The 23,574-nt window shown below is 44.0% G+C and overlaps 1 protein-coding gene across 2 annotated transcripts in view; it reads left to right on the top strand.

Moving 5' to 3' along the window:
- The window catches only part of ERCC6L2 (ERCC excision repair 6 like 2), a 76,838-nt gene that overhangs the window by 18,755 nt on the left and 34,509 nt on the right, over window positions 1–23,574 (top strand). For both annotated transcript variants that reach the window (XM_081941701.1, XM_081941700.1), the window contains exons 8-14: window positions 499–639; window positions 3,877–3,990; window positions 6,105–6,224; window positions 11,140–11,211; window positions 12,394–12,539; window positions 16,970–17,065; window positions 17,159–17,258. In XM_081941701.1, coding sequence (XP_081797827.1) covers window positions 499–639; window positions 3,877–3,990; window positions 6,105–6,224; window positions 11,140–11,211; window positions 12,394–12,539; window positions 16,970–17,065; window positions 17,159–17,258 — 789 coding nt within the window. The remainder of the gene's footprint in view (window positions 1–498; window positions 640–3,876; window positions 3,991–6,104; window positions 6,225–11,139; window positions 11,212–12,393; window positions 12,540–16,969; window positions 17,066–17,158; window positions 17,259–23,574) is intronic.

The raw sequence follows: 23,574 nt of genomic DNA, 5'->3' as shown, positions 1-23,574 counted from the left end.
ACAGCATGGTGCTGCTGCTTTGTGGGTGGCCTAAATGCAGGAGGGGTCTTACAATATCTGTATCCTGCTGGTTGAGACCAAAAGATGTCATGGAGATGCCACCCATGGTCTTAAAGAGGAAGGATTAAGTATGTCATACCACTGTCCAAGAATCTCCCCCTCCTATATCAACCATTCAGAATGTCAGTCTTAAAAATTGGCTGTTTTCTTTTATTCCTGTTGCCTGCATTAGTCTCTACAATAGTGCCAGGAAATGGCAAATGGATCTTTTAAGCAATTTAAGATCTATTGTCTTAGGGATTGAGAGGGATCACAACAGTTTATTTTTCACATTCTTAGCGGATTGTATTATTTGAATATAAAGTGCTAGTTGATCATAATCTTTGAAAAAGAATCCTAAAGCCCACCTCTTCAGTTTGCAAGCTTGGTATATATTTTAGTTTGTGATGTATTATTTGTGTTGTTTTATTCCCCCTGTTTTGGATTTTTTCTCGCCAGATGGTATATTGTTATTTGACAGAGTTCCAGAGAACGGTTTATAAGACTGTATTGGAGACAGAAGACGTGCAGTTAGTTCTGCGGGCCCGTGAAGCATGTAGCTGTAATAGTGGCCATAAAAGGAAGAATTGTTGTTACAAAGTAAGCATTCTTTTTAAACTTAAGTTTGTTTGAAGTACAGTGACCATCTACAATAGTCCTTTGACCTACTCCATTTCCGGCTTCTGTTTTTTTCCCCTCATAAATGTTAATGGAGCCATAGAGTAGATGGATAATCACATTCTGTATTGTAGATAGAATAAATACAAACAAGCTATTTTTTTTGGGGGGGGGGGGGATTCTCAGATCTGTGTAATGCTTCTAACTTTAATTTTTTTAAAAAAATAGCACTGATTTGAGTTACCAAAAAGAAGTTCAATCACTATTGCTACGGTATTACAACAATGCTAAAACGTGTCTATGAGAGCCAGTCTGATGTACTGGTTAAGGTGTCAGGCTAGAACCTGAGATATTCCAAGTTCTGGTCCTGCTTAGACCCAAAGCCAGCTGGGTGACCTTGGGTCAGTCACTTTCTTGAAGGCCTAAGAAGAAGACAATGGCAAACCACTTCTGAAAAACCTTGCCAAGAAAACTGCAGGAACTTGTCCAGGCAGTCTCTGAGAATTGGACACACACTGAATGGAAAAAAGAAAAGTATCTATTGGGTGGGGACTAATGCATCTTTTGATAAATAGATGTTTTTTTAATGGGATGCTAAATGTGTGTCTAATCATACCATCACTTTAAAATGGTCTCGTTGATTGCTGTTGACTTACCTCAGGTTAAGCAGATGTATTTGAAAATGTTGTCTCAAAAGAAAAAATAATCAAGGAAAGGCTTTGCGGCACACTTTTACAAGCTATATTACTAAGACATAATAGAAGCTGTTTTATTATTGCTCATCTCGTGTGATCCATAAAATGAATAAACTTAATTTTTGTCATGTTTACCTCATTGGAATTACCACAACATAAATGGTCAGTGAATCATCACTTAAAAATCAGCCAGGCACAGCCAGGAAAGTAGTTATTTGAGACAGTTGTTGATATCGTTGCTGGTCTACTGGAAAGCTATCGGATGAGAGGGTTTTTTTTTTAGTTTTTTCAGTTTAAATTTGTCTCAGATACTTGAAGAAGAATACTTTGAATTTTACGCATGTGGTGTGGAATAAATTCCCAGGTGTTTTTAAGTTTATATCCTAACTTTATACAAAGTAAGCAAAGCTAACAATTGTGAAAGATGAGGCAAAATACACTTTTGCCTAGGCTTCAAACATAGCCAACAGAGAAGAAGTGGAGGCAATATTTTTCAGAATCTGGAAGTCCAGGGGACTTGGCCCAGCCATCATTAATATGGAGGGAAAAATGAGCTAAAAGATTATTCTAGATAATTTTTGTTACTTTTTTGGATTTAAGCATCTGTATTGGCTGTTATGAAAGCCAGTTTGGTATAGTTAAAGGCATTGGGCTCTAGGCCTGACTAAGGTACAAAGCTAGCTGAATGTCCTAGGCCAGTCACACTCTACAAATCCTAAGAAGGAGGTCATGGGAAACCACTACTGAAAATGTTGCCAAGAAAACTGCAAGGACTTAATCTAGGCAGTTGCCAAAAGTTAACACTTACTTAAATGTGTACACGCGCACACACACACACACACACACACACACAATCTGTTATACTTTACGTTATTTGTTTTAGCCATGAAAGTCATATGCACATTTCAGCATTTAAAGGAAGGTAATATAAACTATTCTGTAGACCATCATTTTTTGTGCATTAATAAAACTGCATGCTCCTTCACTTTGCTTGTTCAGGAAGAGGAAACAATCATAATTTAATAGATGACTGGCATCAAGAAGAATGGACAGACTTCATAATAATTGGAGATATTGGGACACCAGGGACTGTGACAGCTGTTGCTGACAATAGGATTTACACGCCTAAAAACATATGGAAGTCTGCAAAGTACACGGAAGAACTGACACAAGATGCCAGAGATAGGGAGTGGCGTTTACAGATTATGCCTCTCTGCATAACAGTGGCACATCTGAATAAACATTAAGTAGCCAAAAGATGTTTAACAAATGGACTAATGAAATTGAACTGCATCACTTAATCAAAAATGCATCACTCAATCCTGGTCCATGGCTTTCAAGCTATGATTACAGAAATCATTTCTGATTTATTACAATATTTCTGATTCTGTAGCTTTACCTGTGCTCTGAATTAAGGTCTGATCTATCTTAGTTGAACTGGGCAGCAAAGAGTTCTTAACCTGGTCCAGATGCACATTGGGGTTACTATTTTGATTTATTACCCTTATACAAAACTTCCTACAAGCAAAAAAAAAATGCTAACATGATAGAGATAAGTTTAGGCCATAGTCAGTTTTGGATGTGCTGTGCTTTTTTATGCAGGAGAGTATATAGTCAACATAAAATATCTTGAACAATGTACAAGCTACATTCTGAAATACTTTAATCTATTATACCATCTTAGACCTTTGTTATGCCTTTTCAATCCTATTATAATGTTTGTATAGAGAGGTGGCTTTAGCAGGTTTAATTCATTACTCTCCAGCCTGGTTAGGATGGCAATTATTTCACTTAAATATATATTTAAATGTTTGCTGGGGGAGGGGAAGTACATGTAATGGGCTGCGAAAATAACTTTGGCAAATAGGAGGAAGAACTGCAGCTCAGACAATGCTTCAATAAGAGAAATCTGAGTCTGAAGGAGGGATGAGGGGGAAGAAAGGAGAAGGGACCCTCTCTAGTTTTCTGGAAAGTAAAGGCAGGGGAAGGGAGAAGTGCTATCAGACATGCAAGATTCTGTTACTGTAACCTTCAAATAAGGGTGATATTAATATTCATTGTTTGGCTACCTTGAAAGGCTGACGGTATAGATCTGCAGTCAAGCTAATTCTTTTTACACGTAGGAAGACCTTGAATGAATATAGAAAGTTAGAATTGAGTGCTTTTCAGATGATAGTTTCAAAACACACTGTATTTTTTATGTTTCAAAGACTGTTGGGATGTTTGCTGTTCATAAAATGAAAAGGAAATTGACATTTTTTTTCAAATTAGTATTTTCCCATTATAAATTATAACAAAACAGTTTACTTTGACACTCTGACATGAAACTTTAGAGGCAGAATATTGTATATTTTTCCATTCAGTAAAGTACAAAATACGTACGTATCTTCATAATGCAGAATTCAGGTTTTCTCCCCAACCCTGAGAAAAGAAATCCAAACACTGGATTTTGTGGAATAAGTATTTCCTGCCTTATTTAAGTACTACAGTTCTCTGAGCTTTTAAACTGTTTATATTTCTACAGACAAATGCTCATGGCGAATCAATGAATGCGTTATATTTCAGTTATTTGACAGTCCTTCGTAAGATAGCAAATCATGCTGCCCTGTTGCAGACGGAGAACACTAGCAAACAGCAGGTTAGTTTTCTCAAGTCTTTGATTAGAAGCAGCAACTTACCAGTAAATTCCATTTTTCATTTTACATCTCACTCATTCTGTTAAAATTATGTTGAAACTATATTGTTTTTCAAGGAATATACTTCCAAGTCTGCAATAGATTTACTATTTGAGTCTGGTAATAAAAAACATGATTATAGTGTCTGCCATCTCCTTATTCAGTTTGAGTGCAGGTAGTCCTTGTTTAGTGATGTTTGCACTTATGATAGTGGAGAAAAAGTAACTTTACAATCAATCCACACATTTATGACCTACATCAGGGGTGTCCAAACTTGGCAACTTTAAGACTTGTGGACTTCAACTCCCAGAATTCCCCAGCCAGCTGGGGAATTCTGGGAGTTGAAGTCCTCAAGTCTTAAAGTTGCCAAGTTTGGACACCCCTGACCTACATGGATCTGTAAAACAGAGGAAAGCTGAATTAAGATCATATGCATTTCACTTAAACACTGCTTGCTTAACGACTGAGTTGCCTATATTTCTTTTCCCAGATCTGTTGTTTTCTGCCTTTATTTTTTTAATGGCAACAGGGACAGAACACAAGATTGTAAGGAACATAGCAAGAACTACCCCATTAGTAAAGCGGCAGTGTGGTTGCCTCATTCCACTCCCTGTAACCTAGCAATCTCCTTGATACCTGCTGTGTGTTTTACATTCATTTATTTCAAAACAATCTTTCTGAGAGCAGCTTTCTCTAGCCAGTATCAGTAGTTAAGCTAAAAGCCTGCTCTCGCTCTCTCATTTTTTTGCCTTCTACTAGAAGAGAAAAAGGGATGACTGAAGAATGTCCAAAGGGGTTATGGAGGGCTTCTGCTTTCTGATTTCCCTTCTTTCTGTCTTGAAATATAAATATGGTGTAGTAGCAGTCCGATCTCCTAGCTAAGAAAAATCAGCAGAGGATTCAGTTGCTATTCCTCATTTTCTCCTCTTTCTTTCTAAGAGGTGAAGGAAATGAAATTACAACCTGAACCTGATTGTTGTAGTTTCAATCTGGAATAAGGGGGAATAGTCATGGCTCCTGTTCCTTGCCCAGCTCCTACCCACCTAGCAGTTCAAAAATATGCAAATGCGAGTAGATGAATAGGTACCACTTTAGTGGGAAGGTAGCAGCGTCCCGAGTGCCTTTGGTATATAGACATGCTGGCCACATGACCAGGGAAAATGTTTTTGAACAATGATGGCTCCCACCGCCAAGAAATAGAAGTGAGCACCATGCCCTAGAGTCGGACACAACTGGACAGGGAAACCTTTACCTGGAGATGGGCAGTCTATAGAAGATAGACTGCTACTTGCAGAAGTTTGACAAGGGATTTTTCATTTGTGTAACAGTAGCAATAGCAAAAAGACATTCCTTCTACTTTAAATAAGCTAAAAGGAAAAAAAAATGGGGACAGCTGGAGTGACAAAAGGACAAATAATAAATTCCATGGCCAACTGTTCTCAGTTTCTTTAGTCTACTCCTCCCCATAGTTGAAAAATCTCATATATCCATCTAGGTTACATTCTACCGGTGTATCATAAATCATACCTTAGACTGTTGCTTCTCATTTCAGGGCCTCCCCCCCTTCCCCCCCCTTCTCCTCCAGAATATCTTCATGAAGTTCCTGCTATTTGTAGTCTTAACTATCAATTTCTCACCCTTACTTCCTATCCTCCCTCCCTTCCTCCCACAAAATGTTTATGATGTGAACAGGTCTTGTATTTCATAAGCAATATTATTCATTTTGCAATTTATGTGACAGAAATAAAAGCAAATTGCAAACTCCCTGAATGAAAGCACACTGTACTCTCATATATACCACATTGCTTAATACACGTGCTTCTGTTTTAATGGGAAAAATGGGATTGGTTGATTCTTAAATAGAGACAGGTGGAATGAGTCTGCTATTTGTCTTTAATACAGGGAGAGCATACTGGTCCTGACATTTGTTTTCTATATCTACATCAAATGTAGAATATGTAGAGTTTTTCAAATGTTTTCAGTTTCTCCTTGCGCTGAGTGTATTCTTCCAACTTCTTTTAATTCAGCTATCAATAACTTTAGCATTTTCTTTTGCTTGATTTGTGTTTTATTTTAGGAGGCTTATATCACAAGGATATGCAGCCATGTTTTTTCCAAGTTTCCTGATTTTGTGGACCTTAGCAAAAATGCTGCTTTTGAAACGCTTTCTGATCCAAAATATAGTGGGAAAATGAAAGTAAGTAAATAAGGGAAAGATGGAGTAGAGCTGTTTTCCAGTACATTTTTTTTGCTTGCATTTAGCACACCATTTGTGAAAAAAACATAAATGATTACATAGTTATTATAAAACTATCATCATCAACACTTTACCTTTCTCCAGAATTTAGTTGAGGTTTTGGCAGTTTGGAATCAGGCAATGCAAATATCAAATCTCTATCTACCTGCCTGGAAGGAAAAGAACCAGAATATGTAAAAGTACCCTATGATTTCTGTCTTCCTAGAATTTGCAATACAGGTAGTCCTTGACTTAGGACCATAATTGAACCCAGAATTGTGGTTGTAAGTCATTGCAATCATAAGTCGAGACACTATGTTACTAGTCCCAATGTTTTGATAATTTGTGTGGTGGTCATTAAGCAAACACATAGTCATTAAAAAAATCCATTTTTCCCAATTGGCATTTTTTGCCAGAAACTGGAAATAAAGACCGGAAACCTGCAAAAAGAGTTATGAATCACAATGCAGTGATCACAGGATGCTATAAATGACTATGGAGGTTAGCCAGTAGCACAAAAATGTGATCATGTGACTACTATGTGCAGCCATTGTAACTTAAAAACGATTTGTAAGAAGTTATGAGGGGGTCTACTGCAGTGATGGGTTCTGGCTGGTACGCCACAGTATAGGCGTACCAGTGCCTCTGGGAGCAGCAGGCACCGTACCAGAATAGTGCTTTGGAAGGGCCACCCGCCCGCCCGCGTTCCTTACCTGTATTTGAGCCAACTGGGCCATTTGCACATGCAAATGCAGCATACGGCGTCTGCGCGACACTCCACTGAGCAGCTGGAGCGTCGCAGGGCAGTGGGTGCTATTTTTGTTCCATGCATTTTCTTTTATTTAGTATTAAACAAAGCCCTTTATTAGCATAGAGAGGGTTATTTCTATAATAAAACATAGACACAGACAGTGCTGTCATATCAATTAGTATTAGCTTGTAGTTCGTAATATTTGGAATCGTATGATGTGTCATGAGCTCTTCTACTCATTGAACAGGATAGGATTCTTCTCCCTGCTCTCAAAATGTAGGTTTGAGCATCCATAAAGACCAAAGAAATGTGAGGAGGTGAAGAAGGGATATCCCATTTTTGAGCAGATATTCACTTCTTAGCATTGGGTGCCCAGAAATCTTAGCATACCTTAACTTTGTTGATTCTCTTTTTCCTCCTTGTTTAAAAAAGGATGAATAGATTGGGATTTTTTGTTTACATTTTATTCAAAAGATTAAAATACAAAATGCAAAGGGTAAAAAATTTATAAAGACAAAAGAAAAGTAGACAAGAATATTAAGAAAAAGTGAATTAAAAGGATAAAGAACAAAAATACATATTATCCCCTCTATTTGAACGCTGTTTGCAACAATATTGCAACAATAGCTTCCCCCTTGCAAAATAGATCCAAAATTTATAAATTTCTACACCTATTTGCAACCAATTTGATCTGTCATATCTATCTATGTCATCTGTACATCTATATATCTATTTATCATCCATCCATCCTTAAAAATAAATGGTTAACAGGTTAACAACTGCAAAGTTAATGTTCAAGGCCCTCCGTTAACAATCTGTTATTGCAATGTTCTTATTAGGTTTCTTATCTACCCCAATTATTATCTCTGATCTGTCCAGGGCCAGATACCCTGGTTTGACTCTTAAAAATAAAACCCTTCCTTAGGATTTTAATTGGGAGCTTTCCCAACAATTTCATCTTAGTTCTGAAGTTCAGGAGAGGCTGAATATATTGTTGATCCATTTTAGTGGCTATTGTTAGTTCCAGCTTTGAAAATTTGTAAGATAAAATATATGGGAAGGTGTCTGGTGATGATTCAATCCCTCCTGAGCTAACTAGAAATAACTCAGTAGTGGGTTTTCATTTTGATCTTCTTAATAATTATGATAAAAAAGAGGGTACCAGCTATTTTTTCAAGTTTAAAAAAGAAAGAGAATGCCCAGCAAACACTAGACCCGGTAATTCGCTTAGCACAATCAGTAAACTCTGCACCAGTCATCTGGATTAGAGTCTAAGGGACAGAAACACGAAAAATCGAGTGGAAGAAAAGGCTAGTTCCAAAGAAATTGATGTATCTTTGACTACTGCCTAGTGCTCCAGCATTTAATTGAAAAACACTCCTTTCAGAGTCCTTTCTCTGTAGGCAACCTTTATAGCTCTCAAGTCTACATTTCATTCTCTTTCTTGACTTTGGGGAAGATTTGTGGTAAAAACTGGAAGCTTCTGTGATTGATTAGTGCTTACTATCTCTTATTCATATCTCCACAATGGTATGTCCCTAAAAGTCAGATGCAAACTCCAAAGTCATTAATCAAGCACTATTACAAGTTGAGCAAAGCTTCTGTTAAATTTCTCACAAATGCTGTGCCCAGTCTTCTGTTCTCCTCCCTCTGCATCATCCTCCCCCAGTCAAACTACATGGATAGATGGAGTGATGATTCTTTCTAGGTCCCCTGTAGGACTCGAAAGAACATAGGAAGGGAGGGGGTGGCTTTGCTCAATATTGAAGAGATGATCATCTGGAAATAAGCTTACATAAAACCAAGTTTATGGCCTTTGCCAGGAGATCAAAGGCACACTTCTGACATGTACTTGTGACCCAGAAATGGAACAAAGTTGAGTAAATCTCATGCTTTTAGATGTGATCTTTCATACTTCTGGGTCGAGGAAGCCCACAGCAACTATGATCTTCCAATCACTGAGAAATATACTATTACTACTTAAAATTTATTATAATCAAAATATAGCTTCTTCAGACCTGCAACCCTTACACTATCTGAAGAAAAGTCATGATGAAACTTCTTTATATAACCATTTTGCAAATTAGCCCCCCTCCCCCACTGGCATTTGTCCAAATTCCATAAAACAGATATCACACTGTATCTCTTGCTGGCCTATAATTAAATGGAAGTGTAGTATGGAGTATGGATGTTGTTACTAAATTTTTGGCCAGGGCAGTGTTTTTCTCTATGGGCCTAGCCACACTAATGCTGAAGGTAGATCTCAGTCCTCCTGTAAGTGAATCTTGCTGGAAAAATTATCACTTGAACTCTACTCTTCTATTTCATTTGCTCTGTGAGCAGCGTATAATGGGGACACACTACCAAACTGATTCAAGCTAAACTCTAAACTTTTCCACCTAGGGCAGACATGCGCTCGCTGGCCAGATGACTTCAGCCTTTTTTTGAGGGCATATTTTGCCCTCCCCAGGCTCCAGAGGCTTTATAGGAGCCTGGGGAGGGCGAAAACAGCCCCCCCCCAAAGCCCTCCGGAGGCTTCAGGACCTTGCCTGAAGACTCCGGAGCGCAAAAAACCGCCCCTACGGACAAACCGGAAGTTCGGGAGTGAATTTCCGGTTTGCTCATAGGGCCAGTTTTAGCCCTCCGGAGCCTTCAGAGGCCTTCCGGAGGTTTCCCTGAAGGCTCTGGAGGGCAAAAAAACCACGACCCTACGAGCAAACCGGAAGTCACTTCCGGTTTGTCCATAGGGACGTTTTTAGTCCTCCGGAGCCTTCAGGGACCTTCAGGAGGCCTCCCTGAAGGCTCTGGAGGACTAAAAACCAGAGGTCCGTTCCCAAACCTCCAGTTAGCCCGTAGGGCCATTTTCTTTGCGCTCCGGAGGCTTCAGGGAAGCTTCTGAAGCCTCTGGAGGTCTCCAGGGGAGGTGGGGGAGGCTGTTTTCGCCCTCCCCAGGCTCTTATAAAGCCTCTGGAGCCTGGGTAAGCGAAAAAAACATGCAAAAAATGGGGGGAGCGCTGATCATGCGCACTGGGGTTATGGGTGTGGCACGTCTGTGCGACCCCCCCTGCGTTCTCCCCCCTTTTGGCACGTGAGCCAAAAAAGGTTTATCATCACTGACCTAAGGTATAGCAAGGGTGTCAAGCTGGTGGTCCATGGGCTGGATGCCTCACTTGCAGTCCATGCCCACCCCAGTTCCGCGAAGGGAAAAAACAGTGTGAAATGTCACATGTGATGCCGCGTGTTTGACAGCTGTGGTACAGAGCAATATTAGTTGCATATTTTAAACCAGAGTTCCCCAACCTTTCTGGATTGGCAGCCTGGAGGGGGGAGGGTCAGGCGACTTTATGTGACCGAATGCATATGTGATGCAGCGATGCTACTGTGAGTGGGGGTGAGTGCATACATGCACAGGCAAGTGCATAGGCCAATCACTCATGGGCCCCAGTGGCCAACAGGTTGTGGGTAGTGGGCTGCAGCCCACAGGTTGGGACCCCTGCCTTAAACAGCTAGAGGGCCTAAAACCATAAGGATCTTTCCTTTGGTTTGCTGCAGTGCCATCACTGCTGTGATAGATGGAAGACATAGGAAGACCCTTTTTCAATACGTTTGCCCCTGGAATTCTGGGCAGTTGGAACTATTAAGCACATCTTCCTGTGCTTGCTCATTTTAGATAGATGCCCAGAGTACCCTTCTCAAACCATTCACTAGGCTTATAAGCTTACAGAGCAATTCTAGTTCTCCCTACAAATCTCTGACTCAACCCATAATATTACCAATTCTTGGCAATATTGGGCAAAAATTATCAGGAATTACGGCCAGTCAGAGCTAAACAGACTTGACATGCTATTATACTGCTAGTGCTTATTTCAAGAGATTTTGGTTGTATAGCTTCTGTTGCCACAACTTAATTTTAATTCATTTTTTTTGTAGGTTGCCTATTGCACACTATCAACTTACTATGTTTTATTCCATTTAACATATGTTCTATAGACCAGTTTTCTGTGATACTTATTGATTTTTCTATATTTGTATTTTTATTTTAAAATATCATGTTATGTAAAATAGATATGGTAAAACATTTGGGGTGAGATTTAGTCAATGTTATTTTCCATTGTTCACTTCCAGGTCCTTCAGAAACTTTTAAATCATTTCAGAAAAAACAAAGATAAAGTGCTTCTTTTTTCTTTTTCAACAAAGGTGAGTTATATGATCCTAATGTAAGGCCAGGGAAATTATTAGCATCTTTCATCCATTACTGCTTTCTAGCTTGAAATGACTATGCACGGAACAATAGAGAACAAAGCATCTTCAAGTGCTATAATTCTTTACAGGAGAAAACCTTTTACATCATACATTTCTACTCTGATAACAACAAATCTATTCTTTAGGAAATGCTCCCCAAATGAACATATGAGATTTCCTCTCTCCTTCTCTCAAAACACTTAACATTTAGGAGCATTCATGGAAAATAATTCAGATTCAAAACCAACAAAAGGAAATACAGAGTAGATATTAAAAATGTGGAATGCACAAAATCAAATATAAAGAAACATCAATTTAGATGTGTGAAGGATAGAGTCAGCAAAATTTACTACGGCTGTATACATCCCCTGAATAACATGTAGAATATCTTTAGCTGCCAGAGGATATTAAAGTGAACTGCCAGAGGATATTAAAGTAGATTATACTCCTGTTTGTGTTTTTGAGATCCCCAGTATATTATATTGTTGGCCCCTGTGCATTGCGGGTGCTGGATTTATGAGACTTTGGCTTTAATTCAGCAAGGCTCTTCTAACACTCCTCGGTTCATGCAATAAAATCAATTTCTGTATATCATAATATGAGGATCATCATGTAGATATGATACATCTCTGAAACTGAGCATTTTTCTACAAGAAAAGTGATAGGTGAATCACTTGTTAAATATAAAAGTTATTAGTTGTTTCCTTGGAAATAATTTCTATTGAACCCCAGGATATTTTTTTAAACCATATATATAAGATTGTGCTTCTAACTAAGCCCAAACACTTTGGTTTTGATGTGTGGCATTCCTGCTTTGCTGTTTTGGGGACTTATGACATGGCAATCAAGATCTGCAGCAAATGCTGCAAATGCGTAGAAATTTCACACATAATTGTCTGGTTTTTACAAATTCTGATGTAAATGTATGTGACGTTTCTGTATTTAATTACATTATTGTATCATGTGCTAGAAAGGGAACCATTTAAATTTAATACTAATATAATAAATACAAACAATGGAAATGAGAAATGTTTCTTTTAATCTAGTATGTGTGATTTTGGAATGATGATGAAAAAAATGGGCTAACAGGAACTGATAGTATTTTTTAAATTGTTTAATTACTGCCTTTTCTATTAGTTACTTGATGTTCTGGAACAATATTGCATGGCATCTGGGCTAGATTACAGAAGACTCGATGGCAATACAAAGGCAGAGGACAGAGTCAAAATAGTAAAAGAGTTCAACAGCACGGAAGAAGTTAACATTTGCCTGGTTTCTACAATGTAAGAGAACGCCATGTCTGCTTCTGTCTAGATAGAAATATATTGCAAATTTATTACACTCTTGCTTGATCTTGCATTTGTCACCTCCTTGGGAAGAAGCAATAACTTTACTGTTGGCTGCTATAAAACTGGGAAGTAGACTTCATCACTCAAAACTCTGAGGGTAGAAGTTAGAAATGAATCAAGTGCTTATGTATTACTACGGGTTTTTTTTTACTCTTCTCCCTTCCTGGGTTTAATCTAATATCTGAAACCAGTGTTGAATATTGTTAACTAAATAAGAGTTCTTTATTGGCATCTCATTATTTTATGCTCTCCAAGAAATAATATTAGAATTATAAATAGATACCAGCAGAAATCTCTTACAGACTTTTGAATCACTGATAGACTTTATATGAGCTTTTGTAAAAAGAATTGGCTACTTTTTCTGATATAATACATTAAATAGCTATGTTCTAAAGTTTGTAAGCTACTAAGTATTTGATTTAGGAAACAGTTTGCTGCTCTGATTTTTTTTTAAAAGGAAAACCTATCACATGGTAATGTTACATTGACACATGCAATTTGATTCCAGTCTCTGGACTAAATATTGTAAGGTATCTAAATCTGTCAGTAAGATTTGTCAACAACAATAAACTTAGTTGTAGAGGTAGCAACAAAAAAATGAAGATGATGCTATGAAACAGGTGATGAAAATCCAGTTCTCCTTTAAGTGCATCACTGCCACCCATTCTGATACCTTCCCTATGTCCTTGCTAAGTAGTTTAATGTAAAATTATAATGCACCATAATTGCTTCTTCTTCTTCTTCTTCTTCTTCTTCTTCTTCTTCTTCTTCTTCTTCTTCTTCTTATTATTATTATTATTATTATTATTATTATTATTATTATTTATTTTACCGTGCTTCTAGACCGCCCCCTCTCCCGAAAGGGACTCGAGGCGGTGTACAGTCCATGTAAAGAATATATCAAAATACAATAAATAGAATTAAATATGTACAGTTAAATGTGGAGGAGGTTAAAATAAATTAAAAGAACTGTACAGAGCCAGTAAATATAATTTTAAACCCCTAAAACACACACCCATTAGATTAAAATATTACCCCTAAAATAACCAGTTAATAGTGTATATACCAGGAGGAACAGTTGTAGTTATGCCAGGCCTGCTAGTCGGAACAGGTGAGTCTTTAATTTTTGCCGGAAGGAGCGGAGGTCAGTAGTGGTTCTGATGTCGGGGGGGAGGTCATTCCAGAGGGTTGGGCCCATCACAGAGAAGGCCCTACTCCTTGGTGTCGCCCGTTGGCATTGCCTAGTGGACAGCACCAGGAGAAGCCCCTCCCTGTGTGAGCGAATTGGCCGCAGGGATGTATGTGGGAGGATGCGATCCCGCAAGTAACTAGGTCCCGTGCCATGGAGCGCTTTAAAGATGGTAATCAGGACCTTGAAACGCACCCGAAAAACCACAGGTAGCCAGTGCAGCTCGCGCAGGAGAAGTGTTACGTGGGAGTACCTCGTACTCCCCATCACAGCCCGCGCGGCTGCGTTCTGAACTAACTGCAGTCTCCGGGCGGGTCCCAAGGGCAGCCCCATGTAGAGAGCATTGCAGTAGTCCAGGCGGGACGTCACCAGCGCATGAGTGACCGTGCGTAGGGCATCCCGGTCCAGTAGCGGGCGCAATTGGCGCACCAGGCGAACCTGGTGGAATGCCCCCCTTGCCACGGCTGCCACATGGTCATCCATTGACAGCCGGGCATCAAGGAGGACGCCCAAATTGCGCGCCCGTTCCACAGGGGGCAACTGTTCGCCCCCTATGGCCAGCGATGGAATTAGCTGGCTGAACCGAGGTGCCGGTAGCCACAGCCACTCAGTCTTGGAGGGGTTGAGTTTGAGTCTGTTGTCCCCCATCCAGAACCCGACGGCTTCCAAACACCGGGACATCACTTCTACAGCCTCGTTGGGGTGGTTTGGGGTTGAAATATACAGCTGAGTGTCATCAGCGTAGAGGTGGTACTCAACCCCAAAACCACGGATGATCTCACCCAGCGGCTTCACATATGTGTTGAACAGGAGAGACGAGAGGACGGACCCCTGTGGCACCCCACAAGTGAGTGGCCTCAGGGTCGACCTCTGTCCCCCTGTCAACACACATTGCTTCCGGTCGGCGAGGTAGGAGCCGAACCACCGCAGAACGGTACCTCCGACTCCCATCCCCTCCAACCGGCGCAATAGGATACCATGGTCGATGGTATCAAAAGCCGCCGAGAGGTCTAATAGGACCAGGATAGAGGAACAACCTCTATCTCTGGCCCTCCAGAGATCATCGACCAATGCGACCAAGGCTGTCTCCGTGCTGTGCCCGGGTCGGAAGCCGGACTGGCGTGAGTCTAGATAATCGGATTCGTCAAGGTGTTGTGGAAATTGCTGCGCCACCACATTCTTGACAACCTTCGCTAGAAAGGGAAGGTTGGAGACTGGACGATAATTAGCTAGCTCTGTTGGGTCGAGTGAAGGCCTCTTAAGTAAGGGCCTCACCACCGCCTCCTTCAAGGCGGTTGGTAAGGATCCCTCACCCAATGAGGCATTCACCAGGCCCAGAAGCCAGCCTCGGGTCACCTCCCAGGATGCCAGTACCAACCAGGAGGGACACGGGTCCATTAAACATGTGGTGGGTCGCAGCCGTCCACGCAACCTGTCCAAATCCTCGGGGGCAACAGAATCAAACTCCTCCCAGGATGGTCTCACAAGACTCGCTGTTGGCGGCCCGTCCGGTCCACTGAAGGGGGCCCATCCGCTCCGGATCTGAGCGACTTTGTCCTGCAGATATTCCCCAAACTCCTCTGCTCTGCCCTGCAAGGGCGCCCCCCGCGCCCTCTGTGATAGGGAGCGGGTCACCCTAAACAGGGCGGCAGGGCGGTTATCCGCGGACGCAATAAGAGCGGCACAATATCTACGTTTGGCCGCCCTCAATGCCACAAGGTAAGTCCGTAAATAGGCTCTTACCTGTGTTCGATCAGATTCGGAGCGTGAGGACCTCCACCTGCTCTCTAGACGTCTCCTATGGCGCTTCATCACCCTCAGCTCCTCAGTATACCAAGGAGCTCAGGTGGGTCGCTGCCGCAGGAGAGGTCGCAAAGGCGCAACCCGGTCTAAGGCCCCAGCCGCCGCCCTATTCCAGGCGGCCGCTAGGTCCTCTGACCGAGCGCGGGTCAGGGCTACAGGTAATGGCCCAAGCTCCGTCTGGAACCTATCCGGCTCCATCAGGTGCTTGGGGCGGTACCAGCTTGGACCGTCTGGTCCCGCCTCCTCGCGGTGGGGGGTAGCGCCAGGGAAGTCCAGCCGGAGACATGAGTGATCTGACCATGACAGGGGTGTAACAGCTAGGTCCCCTATACCCAGATCACTCGTCCACTGTTCAGATACAAAAACAAGGTCCAGTGTGTGGCCACCTTCGTGTGTGGGGCCCTGAATTAATTGGGTCAGGTCCATGGCTGTCATGGAAGCCATGAACTCCCGAGCCACCTCAGATGCTGCTCCCGTTGACGGCAGGTTGAAATCCCCCATAACCACAAGCTTGGGGATCTCAACCGCCGTCTCCGAGATCAGCTCGAGGAGCTCGGGCAGGGCCGCTGATGTATAGCGAGGAGCCAAGTATACAATCAGCAAGCCCCACTGCCTCCCTGGGCCCCATTTCACACCAAGGGACTCACACCCGGGTATCTGAGGGACAGTGAACTCCCTCGGCTCTAGACCTTCCCGTATAACTACCGCCACACCACCACCTTACCCAGGGCGCGAGGCTGATGGAATGCACGGAAACCTGGTGGGCACATTTCCACGAGGGGTGGTCTGTTTTCCTCTAATTTAAAAATGATGGAAAGGAAGCATTGTATGAAAAATAGAAGATTAAGATAATTTTATTTCTTGAATTTTTATTGGTAACCAAAATGAGCATGGATAACATCTCCTGGTTTCAAATGGAAGAATGATAGATTTGGTTAACTTTGTGGCAGAATACTTTTTCTTTTTAATAGAGTAATACATTAAATATATGTGTTAGGTTTTCTCCACATAAGTGAGCAAAGAATGTTGCTGCACAAGTTATACATCTTAAAATTATTCTGCTACTGTAAAAACGGCTAAGGTTTTCCCATCAGGATGTGAATTATGGAGGTGATTAGGTATCACTACTCAAACGGTTCTAGGAAAATTTTGAGGGACTATGGAACTGCAGTCAGTTTGTCTATAATGAAGATCTACGTTGTATTTTTGTTTAATTTTATTTTGTAGCCATACTTTAATTGCTGATAATTTTGAAATTGTCATTAATTTGTAAAGAGGAAAAAAATTAGACCAGGAGTACCACGTGGTATACATTGTTTTGTACCCTTGTATTTGTTCCTTAACCTTTACGTGTCTTTTCCTTATTATTAAGGGCTGGTGGATTGGGTCTTAATTTTGTTGGTGCTAATATTGTTATACTGTTCGATCCAACATGGAATCCAGCTAATGATCTTCAAGCCATTGACAGGTACATTCTAATTATTAAATTGTTAAAAAAAGTTTGCTTTCTATGGTTGGAAGGTTCATCTTTATTTTGATCTTGAAAATAATGATTTTGCAGAGCATACAGAATTGGCCAGCGTAGGAATGTGAAAGTATTTCGCCTAATTTCTTTGGGGACTGTGGAAGAGATGATATACTTACGACAGATTTACAAACAGGTAAAAGTTTTCATTATATTTGCAGTCATATTGGTTTCTTCATAAATTGCTATGACTTGCCCTGTTTGTTGGGGAGGGGAAGTCAACCAAATACAACTCAGTAATCTTTAGTTTGGTTTTATAGCTTTTGGATTAATTTAATTCTGATTCACAAAATTAAGCATTCCTGCACTGGATAATATTAAGGAAAAGGAACTCTGCCATTCATCCAAATGTATTTAATGGGGGGAAAAAAATCAAATTTTATTTTATTACTATACCTATAATCAGAAGATATTTGTTGGGACAGCTGAAGTGGCACAAAAGGTTATGGAAACTTTTAAGTCTCGACATTTCTTCAGCAGACAAGAGTCGCAAAACTCAGGGAATGTTCATGCTCTGAGATTTGTAGTTTTCAGGCTGAGGTCTGTAAAATTCCAAAAGATTTTTCCCCCTGCTGCACTTTATAGTGCTCGGTCAATGTACATGTTGAGTGTTTCATTTATCTATAGAATAAAAGGGAGAGGAAGAAGTTATTTTGCCTCTTCTGAAATATTCTTGTAAAGTGCAGATAGGGATTACTTGATCTTATAGCTGACATATCTCATCTAGGATATTTACTGTTAACTATTAAGAATTTAAGGATGTCTATTCCTTCTTTCTCTTTTTCTGTCTTCCAGTTCCTTTGCTGCTCCTCAGCTGACAGCCTAAAATTCCATGCCTCAACCATAAATGTGATATATTCTCGCAGTCTGAATTTTAATCCTTCTAAATCAGACTTCTGATATCCTGCAGCTATGCTGGATTTCAACTCTCATCATCTCCAAATAGTATAATCCATCACAGCTGGAGGGCAACAAGCTGCTAAGGGTAGTTTCCAGCGCAGACCACAGAAAAGAAAACTGGAGAATACTACCCATAGAAATGAGTACTATTGTGCTCACTAGGATTCAGGATTGGGAAAGAAGATCAATGTCATAGAAGGTCATATATCTAGAGTCTACGCAATATCTGAATTTGTGAAATATAAAGCTCTTAAGTGATCCTCAGTGCTCGCACTTTATATGGTGAAGGGAGAATAATTTGTGAGATTTAAAGTTGTGTCACAGTTATACATTTTACTGGATAAGATGATAATAATAATAATAATTTAAATTTATTAGCCGCTCCCTTTCCGAAAAGGACTCGGGGCGGCGTACAATGGAGTAAAAACATATAACATTTACATAAATCCACGACACACATAAGTACAAGGACACACATGTTCGGAGGAGGTTGACAGATACAATACATAGACAGTTAAAAACCATTAAAATACCCTAATTACAATACCCCATGTACAATCCAATTCAAAATGATTAAAAACAGACAGTCAGGAGGAGTACGAGGAAATTACGGTTGAGCCAGGCCAGATAGTTGGAAGAGGTGGGTTTTCAGTTGTACACGGAAGGAGCGGAGATCGGAAGTCATCCTGATGTCCCGGGGGAGGTCATTCCACAGGGCTGGGCCCATCACAGAGAAGGCTCTGCTCCTGGGTGTCGCCCCCCGACACTGTTTGGCGGTCGGCACCCGGAGAAGTCCCTCTCTGTGAGAGCGGATTGGTCGTAGGGATGTGTGGGGCAGGATGCGATCCTGCATGTAACTAGGCCCTGTGCCATGGAGCGCTTTAAAGATCATAATCAAGACCTTGAAACGCACTCGGAAGACCACAGGAAGCCAGTGCAGCTCGCGCAGGAGAGGTGTTACAGGGGAGAATCTAGTCCTCCCCATGATCACCCGCGCGGCCGCGTTCTGGACCAACTGTAGTCTCCGAGTGCATCTCAAAGGAAGCCCCATGTAGAGAGCATTGCAGTAGTCCAGGCGAGACGTCACCAGCGCATGGGTGACTGTGCGTAGGGCATCCCGGTCCAATAAGGGGCGCAATTGGCGCATCAGGCGAACCTGATGGAACGCCCCCCTTGCCACGGCTGTTACATGGTCATCCATGGACAGCCGGGCATCCAGGAGGACGCCCAAATTGCGCACCTGTTCCATAGGGGCTAGTTGCACGCCCCCAATGGCCAGAGATGGACACATCTGGTTGAACCGGGGCGCCGGAAGCCACAGCCACTCCGTCTTGGAAGGGTTGAGTTTCAGTCGGTTGCCATCCATCCAGATCCGTACGGCCTCCAAACACCGGGACATCACTTCGATGGCCTCATTGGGGTGGTTTGGGGTGGAGATGTATAGCTGAGTGTCATCAGCATACAGATGATATCCCACCCCAAAACCACGGATGATCTCGCCCAGCGGTTTCATGTATGTGTTGAACAGGAGAGGCGAGAGTACCGAACCCTGTGGCACTCCACATGTGAGAGGCCTCCGGGTCGATCTCTGCTCCCCTGCCAACACACGTTGCGTCCGGTCAGTGAGGTAGGAGCCAAACCACCGTAACACGGTGCCCCTGACTCCCAGCCCCTCCAGCCGGTGCAACAGGATACCATGGTCGATGGTATCGAAAGCCGCCGAGAGGTCTAATAGGACCAGGATAGAGGAACAACCCCTATCTCTGGCCCGCCAGAGATCATCCACCAATGCGACCAAGGCCGTCTCCGTGCTGTGCCCGGGTCGGAAGCCGGACTGGCGCGGGTCTAGATAATCATTTTCCTCCAGGTGGCGTGGGAACTGCTGTACCACCACACTCTCTACAACCTTCGCTAAAAAAGGAAGGTTGGAGACTGGACGATAATTGACTAGATCCGTCGGGTCCAGGGAAGACTTCTTGAGCAGGGGTCTCACCACCGCCTCTTTCAAGGCGGCTGGTAGAGACCCCTCACCCAACGAAGTGTTCACTAGGACCAGGAGCCAGTCACGTGTAACCTCCCAGGATGCCAGTACAAGCCAGGAGGGACACGGGTCCAATAAACATGTGGTGGGTCGCAGACGTCCACGCAACCTGTCCAAATCCTCGATGGCAACCGAATCAAACTCCTCCCAAAGCGGACCCTCAAGACTCGCCACGGGCGTCTCTACTGAACCACTGAAGGGGGTCCATCCCATCCGGATTTGAGCGACTTTGTCATGTAGATATTTCCCAAACTCCTCTGCTCTACCCTGTAAAGGGGCTTCCCGCGGCCTCTCAAACAAGAGGGAACGAGTCACCCGAAACAAGGCGGCAGGGCGGTTATCTGCAGACGCAATAAGGGCGGCGCAATGTTGACGTTTGGCCGCTCTTAATGCCACAAGGTACGTCCTCAAGTAGGCTCGTGCCTGTGCTCGGTCAAATTCGGAACGAGAGGATCTCCAACGACTCTCTAGGCGTCTCCTTTGGCGTTTCATCACCCTTAGCTCCTCGGTAAACCAGGGAGCCAGGGTGGTTCGTCGCCGCAGGAGAGGCCGCAAAGGCGCCACCCGGTCCAGGGCCCCGGTAGTCGCACTACTCCATGCGTCTACCAGGTCCTCCACTCGGGGGCGGGTCAAATCCACAGGAGGTGGCCCAAGCTCCGTCTGGAACCTATCTGGTTCCAACAGGCGCTTGGGGCGGAACCATCTAATACCTTCCGGTTCCGCCTCCTCGCGGTGTGGGGTAGCACCAGGGAAGTCCAGCCGGAGAAGATAGTGATCCGACCATGACAGGGGAGTAATGACTAAGTCCCCTATTCCCTGATCACTCATCCACCGGCCTGAGACAAAAACGAGGTCCAGCGTGTGGCCTCCCTCGTGAGTAGGGCCCTGAATTAACTGGGTCAGGTCCATGGCTGTCATGGAAGCCATGAACTCCCGAACCCCCTCAGACGCTTCTCCCATCGACGGCATATTGAAATCCCCCATCACTATAAGGTTGGGGGTCTCAATCGCCACCGATGAGATCAGCTCAAGGAGTTCAGGCAGGGCCGCTGATGTATAGCGAGGAGCCAGGTATACTATCAGCAGGCCCAACTGCCTCCCTGGGCCCCATCTCACAACAAGGGACTCACACCCGGATGTCTGTGGCACGGTGAACTCTCTCGGCTCAAGGTCTTCCCGAATAATCACTGCTACCCCGCCGCCCCTCCCCTGGGCCCGAGGCTGATGAAATGCTCGATAACCTGGTGGGCACAATTCAACGAGGGGTAAACCTCCCTCGGAGCCCAACCAGGTCTCGGTTATTCCTGCGAGGTCCGGCTCCCCCTCCAAGATAAGATCATGAATGAGGGGGGCCTTATTAACAACGGACCTCGCGTTGCATAACAGCAGTCTCAGGCCTTGGGCCTGTGAAACCTGACCACCTAGTATGCAGGGGTTTCATTTCATTTCATTTCATTTATTAGCACTTATATACCGCCCCCTCTCCCGAAAGGGACTCGGGGCGGTGTACAGTCCGTATTAAAAAACACCAAATAAAATACATGTATGCATAGGAGGAGGATAAAATAGGCCAAAACTGTACAGCTAATAAGTAAACAATATAAAAATTTAAAATATCATACAATTTATACACTATCCCTCTAAAAGCCAGTAAAAAGTATATGCCAGGGGGGTAGACGTTGTAAATTATGCCAAACCAGCCAGTCGGAACAGGTGTGTCTTCAGTTTCTGTCGGAAGGAGCGGAGGTCAGTAGTGGTTCTAATGTCGGGGGGGAGGTCACTCCAGAGGGTTGGGCCCATCACAGAGAAGGCCCTACTCCTCGGTGTCGCCCGTTGGCATTGCCTCGTGGACGGCACCAGGAGAAGGCCCTCCCTGTGAGAGCGGATTGGCCGCAGGGATGTGTGCGGGAGGATGCGATCCCGCAGGTAACTAGGCCCTATGCCATGGAGCGCTTTAAAGATGGTAATCAGAACCTTGAACCGCACCCGAAAGACCACAGGTAGCCAGTGCAGCTCGCGCAGGAGAGGTGTTACGTGGGAGTACCTAGTACTCCCCATGACTACCCGCGCGGCTGCGTTCTGGACTAGCTGCAGTCTTCGGGCGCGTCCCAAGGGAAGCCCCATGTAGAGAGCGTTACAGTAGTCCAGGCGAGACGTCACCAGCGCATGAGTGACTGTGCGTAGGGCATCACGGTCCAGAAGGGGGCGCAATTGGCGCACCAGGCGAACCTGGTGGAACGCCCCCCTTGCCACGGCTGCCACATGATCATCCATTGACAGCCGGGCATCTAGGAGGATGCCCAAATTGCGCGCCCGTTCCACAGGGGGCAATTGCTCGCCCCCTATGGCCAGTGATGGAATTAACTGGCTGAACCGAGGTGCCGGTAGCCACAGCCACTCAGTCTTGGAGGGGTTGAGTTTGAGTCTGTTGTCCCCCATCCAGACCCCGACGGCTTCCAAACACCGGGACATCACTTCGACAGCCTCGTTGGGGTGGCTTGGGGTTGAAATGTACAGCTGAGTATCATCAGCGTACAGATGGTACTCAACCCCAAAGCCACGGATGATCTCACCCAGCGGCTTCACATATGCGTTGAACAAAAGGGGCGAGAGGACCGACCCCTGCGGCACCCCACAAGAGAGTGGCCTCGGGGTCGACCTCTGCCCCCCAGTCAACACATATTGCATCCGGCCGGAGAGGTAGGAGCCGAACCACCGTAAAACGGTGCCTCCGACTCCCATCCCCTCCAGCCGGCGCAATAGGATACCATGGTCGATGGTATCAAAAGCCGCTGAGAGATCTAATAGGACCATGATAGATGAACAACCTCTATCTCTGGCCCTCCAGAGATCATCCACCAACGCGACCAAGGCTGTCTCGGTGCTGTGCCCGGGTCGGAAGCCGGACTGGCGTGGGTCTAGATATACGGATTCGTCGAGGTGCCGTGGAAACTGCTGCGCCACCACATTCTCAACAACCTTCGCTAAAAAGGGAAGGTTGGAGACTGGACGATAATTAGCTAGCTCCATTGGGTCAAGTGAAGGCCTCTTGAGCAGGGGCTTCACCACCGCCTCTTTCAAGGCAGCCGGTAAGAAGCCCTCACCCAACGAGGCGTTCACCAGGCCCAGAAGCCAGCCTCGCGTCACCTCCCAGGATGCCAGTACCAACCAGGAGGGGCACGGGTCCATTGAACATGTGGTGGGTCGTAGCCGTCCCCGTAACCCGTCTAAATCCTCGGGGGCAACAGAGTCAAACTCCTCCCAGAGTGGACTCACAAGACTCACTGATGTCGGCTCGTCCGGACCACTGGGGGGGGCCCATCCGCTCCGGATCTGAGCGACTTTGTCTTGCAGATATTCTCCAAACTCCTCTGCTCTTCCCTGCAAGGGCGCCTCCCGCGTCTCCTGCAACAGGAGAGAGCGGGTCACCCTAAACAGGGCGGCAGGGCGGTTATCCGCAGACGCAATGAGAGCGGCACAATGCCTACGTTTGGCCGCTTTCAATGCCACA

This window comes from Natrix helvetica (assembly GCF_964273705.1).
Source record: "Natrix helvetica genome assembly, chromosome: 2".
NCBI lineage: Eukaryota > Metazoa > Chordata > Lepidosauria > Squamata > Natricidae > Natrix > Natrix helvetica.
This window is presented reverse-complemented; position numbering and strand designations above follow the sequence as displayed.